General features: G+C 34.3%; 1 protein-coding gene across 1 annotated transcript in view; it reads left to right on the forward strand.

Moving 5' to 3' along the window:
• LOC108742007 (CUGBP Elav-like family member 4) overlaps nucleotides 1-6,249 on the forward strand; it is a 309,289-nt gene that overhangs the window by 296,173 nt on the left and 6,867 nt on the right. The window contains exon 4 of the mRNA XM_025977122.1: nucleotides 5,852-5,977. Within this exon, the coding sequence (XP_025832907.1) occupies nucleotides 5,852-5,977 (126 nt within the window). The remainder of the gene's footprint in view (nucleotides 1-5,851; nucleotides 5,978-6,249) is intronic.

Consider the following 6,249-nt stretch of genomic DNA (forward strand, 5'->3'; position numbering starts at 1 on the left):
AAATATAATTTTTAAATATACATAGTTCTCTATTGAGCTATAAAAAATTAGACATTGATAAAATGAATAAATTTTCGTATGAATGTTAGACTAATTAGAAATTAGATTGACGAATAATTTTCTAATCTTATATTATCATAACCTTATTTACATTTAATCAGAATTAACTTGCCTTTAATTCTACTTTATAAGGTGATAAAGTAACTGAAGTGTGCCTGATGACACTACACCACATCAAAATAGTCACAACCATCTAATTCTTCAACTCTCATGTCATGAAGAATGGCCAAAGCTTTACCTTTCAGAATTGTTTGAGGATTAAATTTAATAGAATAAGTTATCTTCGAAAACCAGTTCGAATAATTTTATTCATTATTATTATTATTATATAACCACTCCTCCTTGACTAGTTTAAATATTATGATATTTTTCCAACAAAACTATTTTATTTTAAATGTATTTAATTTAGCTTAAACGTATTTTTCTCACTGAGAAGTTTAAAAATTGGCTACAGGCAGCGCCACAGTCACTTTTGCACATAGCGAATAGGTATATAAAATTTTGAAATTTGTGTTATTTCTCTTTCTCTTTACAACGCGATTTTTGAAATGCAACGGAAGTGTCATAACGGAAACAGAAGTAAATAGTAAACTTCTGCGGAAGCGGATGCGAGTGTGGAAGTGTAATGATTTAGGTCATTCTTTAATGCAGAGATCGTGCGCCCTTTTAGCAAATGTTTTGTTACAAATTTTGCATTTAACACTTGCATCGTTAACATCAACAAAATAATCCCAAATGGAACTTCTTTTTGACTTCAAAATTGCACTTTTAACTTAAAATTTACACCACTGAGCAAACACTATACAAAATAAATAAACGCTATAACTGTATTAGTATTTTCGAAATGAAATTATTAGGAGAACTGGCTAAGGGGGAGCTGAAAGTCCTGGACGTTTTTAGATTAAAGTAGGAAACTAATAAATTTGGAAAATATGAATATACGAAATACTAGGAAATGACATTTAGGCCCTAAACTATAATAAAGTTATTTGCACAAGTACAGTATTTTTATTAACAAAATTTTGCCGGCTATAACGCCGCACGACATGCAGCTTTGCAAGCAGCAATTCCATTTAAATTGTGTTTTGAAAACGGTCATGTTCAGCCAACACATAAAAATAATAAAGTACGACTTGCTTTTTTGTTTCGATATATTGATTTTCAAAAAGATAAGAAATAAAATTTTGTTAAGTTCCTATAAGGTACCATTATAAAAATAAAGAACCAGATGCAGAAGCGAGAATGTGAAAATGTATGCGGAACTTGCGTAATTTCGGAAGCGGAAGTGTATGTCTGTGGCAACACTAGTAATAATAAGCAATATTTTTACGAAGATCTGTTATGTAATTTGTTTCTTTGAAAAAACTTCCGAAAATTATTTCCTTCGGGTTTCGATCTACATTAAGGACATATGGGATAGGAAGATGCATCTGGTGGCAGAGTTACGTATTATCGTTGTGTTCGAAACACTTGATCGCCGGGGGTAGTTGTTCGTGGCAATTAAATTTGTTTTAATTAACTTCATTTGGAGGTAACGAAGACTGTCTACTGCACTTAATACCTACGGCCTTCCACCTTCACAATAAAACCACCGTCGGCTTAGAAATATCTGAGTCAGAATTTAATTAGTCCATAAACAAGTTAATAAGCGTTTCCTTTGAAATTTTCTACAAACCTAGCCGTACCTATCCTTTATTTTTTTTTTTTTTACTTTTTTCCTTGAGAACCACACAAAGTATCGCCTCAAGATTCTTAAAACTTTAATTAGAAATTTTCTTCGGAACCCGAGTTTAACTTTGAACAGTTGATAAGAAGCGACACCGTCACTCGTTAACTTTAACCCTATTTGCACTGAAATAGTTGACCCTTTTTTAACTTGTCGCCTATTAAATCTCGCTTTTACGAACTTTAAATTCGTTTCGATTTGACCCGTTTCTATTCATGATTTCGTACTTCACGAATTAACTGCAAAACCAACGAACTTTGAGATTCTTAAAAAATTTCTTCGAATACGAATACAATCAGGAATATTTAAAAGGGAGGACTCGAAAATGCGTTGCCAGGAATATCAAAGTCCTCGAGTTCAAATTTATGTTGGTACAGACGATTTCTAGACCTTTCTCTTATAGCAAGCCGCCCAAGCAGAACATCACAGTTACTTGATTTAAAAAAACTTTCAAAAAGATAACTCGAAGAAGAATTATCTCTTATCCCATTGTTAGTTTCATGATTTTGTATATAAGAACCTAAGGGTCTTAATAAAGGATAGAGACGTTTTCTGGAATTGTTGAAGTTTGTAGAATATAATAATATAATATGAAAAAAGATTCAAGGCCGAAGAGGGTAGCAATGTCTTTATCGAGTTATAGTTATTATCAGATATAGAAGAGTGATACTTAGTTTGTATAAAGAGCAACAGGNCTCTTGAATTACTCTATCTATTAAAAGAAAAACGCATTAAAATCCGTTGCGTAGTTTTAAAGATCTAAGCATACATAGGGAAAGACAGCGGGGGAATTGCGTTGCATGATTTCGTTACATAGCAACTCGCACGAAACGAACTTACACAACCGTGGGTAAAGAAATTTCACTTTCACTTAACATTCACAGTTTAATAACTCTGCACGAGATACTTATAGCAATGGTGTTCCTTTGAATATATCTTGTATGTATAGTTTCGCTAACTTCTTCGGCAACCATCAACGTGTTAAACTAGTAAATATCCTAATAGTACACACGTATGTATATATATATATATGTGTGTGTGCATGACTAGTTGGGGAGATTGCCAAAGTTTGAACGTGACAATTTCGGAGTGAGAGCAGACTTAATTTTCGAAAGATCCGTCTGAAACCGAGACATAGGTCACAGAGAGTGACGCTAGAGAGATCCCTTAGTTCATTTTGTCCTACCATTATGAACCCGTCGGTGATTTCCAAGACGATTTCGATTCAATTACGGTTTTCAAAGTTCTTCCGCGGCAGCGGCCGCTTTGAATGAGTCAAACAAACAACAAACAACTTCGGAAACGAAATACACCAACCAGAAGGATTATTATCATCTATCTTTAGAGGACATTAAGGGTCCTTCTCCCAGCTATTTTCAATGCCGCAGCTACACTAACAAATACCGTCTTATTTAGTGAAGCCGCCCATTTTTAAATTTTAGATAAATATTCACAGAGAAATTAACCTTATCAATCACTTTTTCCTAATATATTTTTTTTAGATTCTGTATGAAAAATATTATTAGCTTGATCGAAAGCTTTTTAAAAGTAGTCCACAAAGTTTGAAAATTAATGATGGTCTTTTATTTATTTTGTATTTAGAAGTCTCTCAAATATTGTCGAGTCATTAAATGTTAACAAGTATGAATTGAATTAAAAAAGCTCTGAACTTAATTCTGGTTGATATTCTTATATTTATGTGAAAAAATTTCCGACGTTTCGCTCTTGGTTTGGATCTTTTTCAAGGTTATTTGCTTGGTTTTAGTTATTAGTAGTGACAATCAACATAGCTCCTAGCTAATTGGAAACTCTGTAGAATAATTTAGGAAAACTGTTTTTAACCATTTAATGGTTTTTGAATGGTAACAGCAAGAAGCTGTTAACTGTCACTGCTTATAATTAAAAGCTCCAAACCCAGGAGCGACACGTCGGCATTTTTTGCAAATAAATACAAGATTATTAACCAGAATTAAGTTCAGAGTTTTTCTATTAAATGTGAAGGCTTCACTTTTTTTACATTTACCATTTAAAAAATTTTGGTCGTAACAAAAACTTTCTGAAGACGTACGTCAAAAAGTAATTTCAGCAGAATAAAAAAAAATATTAATCGAGAAACAGGCGATCCGCGCTAATTTACATATACAGGATGGAACGTTTTGCCACAAACTAAGATTACTGTGTACTACTGTCATTTTGTTAATTCATTTAGAACTAGCCATTTTGTTTACCGTATCCGCGCCCTGCATAGGTACCTATGATATATCTAAAAATATTTCGTAAATGCTCTAAATTTTTTTTCATCAATTCGTCGTTACAAATGAAAATGATTCATCCAAAACGAAACACCGAAAAGCCTAAAAGTTTCGCTGCAACATGTGACAAACGCATTCCAATTAATGTTGTATCCTCATCCCTTCGTAGACAACCGCTTTAACTGTACAATCTGAATAGATCTAGAGTGCTTTTGATTTGGGTTTATTGAATTGCAAATAACGAAAATATGCACCATTTACAGACAAGTTCCTGTATTTAAAAATAGACTACCAAAGGAGCTGAATTTTTAACAACTTTCTAGTATTTCGTCAGGTTAACGTAAAAGAAGAATACTTATTGTGAGAGCAAACTTTCTTATTTTATTCTGAACGTAACAAGACACTCATTAGAATGATAACGATTTCTGTATGATATATAGTTGTTTTACTTTTATTTATTAGAATGTATCCCCAGTATATGTACCTAATAATTCTATGTTAGAAACTAAATTTTAACTTCTTTTGGTCCTGACGATACATCATTAAAATTCTTTAACAAGGCAGAAAACAAGGACATATACAAGGACTTCGTTAGTCTTTCCTGGAACCATCAAAATCGGAATTTTTGTATAGTTTGCTCCGATATTACAACCAGATGCTGTTATATAAGTAAGGTACATAGTTTCGTATTAAAATACTGTCGCCCTTAGGTACTACAGTAGAACCCCATTGTTACGTTAAAGTTTAAATGTCTTTAACATGAAGTTAAAGAGCTATTACTTATCGTATGAATACTTAGGCAAACAATAATATTAATTGTAGGCGAAATCGCCAAGCATTGTAAATCTACAATCAAAAATATTAACATTAGTACATTTTTTACGTTAGGCTGGTTATACACGAAGCCGATCAAACTGTGGTCGGACGGTTGGGACGTTGACAGAAACCGGATCGGATCGTAAGTGCATCAAGTGAAAAGACATTGATATCCTAATCAAATTGAATTCTTCATTCCGTATAAAATAGATCGAGGGCAGTTAATCTAAGTACAGTCAAAATGTCAACTTCAAGTGACCAATTACTACAGTAATCAGAAAAGGGCTTCGCTTATATGAACATATGACGAAAGATTCATGTTCATGTAGCGAATGTTCATCTCAGGGTACATTCGTTAATAAAGAAAAGAATAAAGACATAGTCGATGAGGAATCGGATCCGATCGTTATAAGCCGTGTGTTTAGAGTATACATTGTCTGACTCGTGCCGGATCGTGTCGTTATAGAAGTGATATTAGTTACGTATCGGATACGTGCCGGATGTTTGTTGTCTAACCGTCGTCATTCCGACTGTAGTAAGATCGGCTTCGTGGACAACCGACCTTAGGAATAAAATGAACATTAAATGGTGGGCCGTTTTACGTATCAGGTGTTTAAATCGTCGAGGTTCTGCTGTAATACTGTTGAATTTAAAATGGCGCTTACTTCGTCGTTGTATAACTTGTTGCGTGATCTGTCAATGTACAAGGTGATTAGAGACGCCTCTCGCTGTTGTTCTTAATTATATGACGAAACACATCACCCAATTCGTCCGAGATGATACCGACCAAAGTTTAATGCGATTCTCCGTGACCGTTGTGTGCAGCCAAACTTTTATGCATGCTATTTAGTTTATCGCATTACTGTATTACTGCCTATAATCGGAACTGTGATACTGCACCTGCGTTAGAACTGTCTGAATGTTTGTACTTTGTCGCGTGATCAAAAAGATGCCGACGCACACGACTAATAATTCTTTTGTTGTTTTGCAAGCGCAGACCGGAAGCTGTTTGTGGGCATGCTGAGCAAGCAACAGACCGAAGAAGATGTCCGGCAAATTTTCGCACCCTACGGTACAATAGAAGAGTGCACTATCTTACGAGGACCTGACGGCGCTAGCAAAGGTAAGTTTATTATTAAACTACAGGCCTGACGCTGGAAGCTGGCGGAAATTTTAAAATGGCGTGGATGCGCGGTGGCAAAAGTAGGCAGTTTTAGGTATAAAGATTGCAGTCGTCACTCTTCAATATTCCTATCAGGGGCGTAGATTAAATATTTAAAAATAGGGATCAGTGAACAAGTAATAGACAGACAAACAGAAGAACTAATTGTTGATGTTGGTGACAGTGATAGAGATTCCCATGATGAGAGTGAATGTGAAAACTAACTATAAAAC

This window comes from Agrilus planipennis, unplaced genomic scaffold (genome assembly GCF_000699045.2).
Source record: "Agrilus planipennis isolate EAB-ADULT unplaced genomic scaffold, Apla_2.0 scaffold254, whole genome shotgun sequence".
NCBI classification, from domain to species: Eukaryota; Metazoa; Arthropoda; class Insecta; order Coleoptera; family Buprestidae; genus Agrilus; species Agrilus planipennis.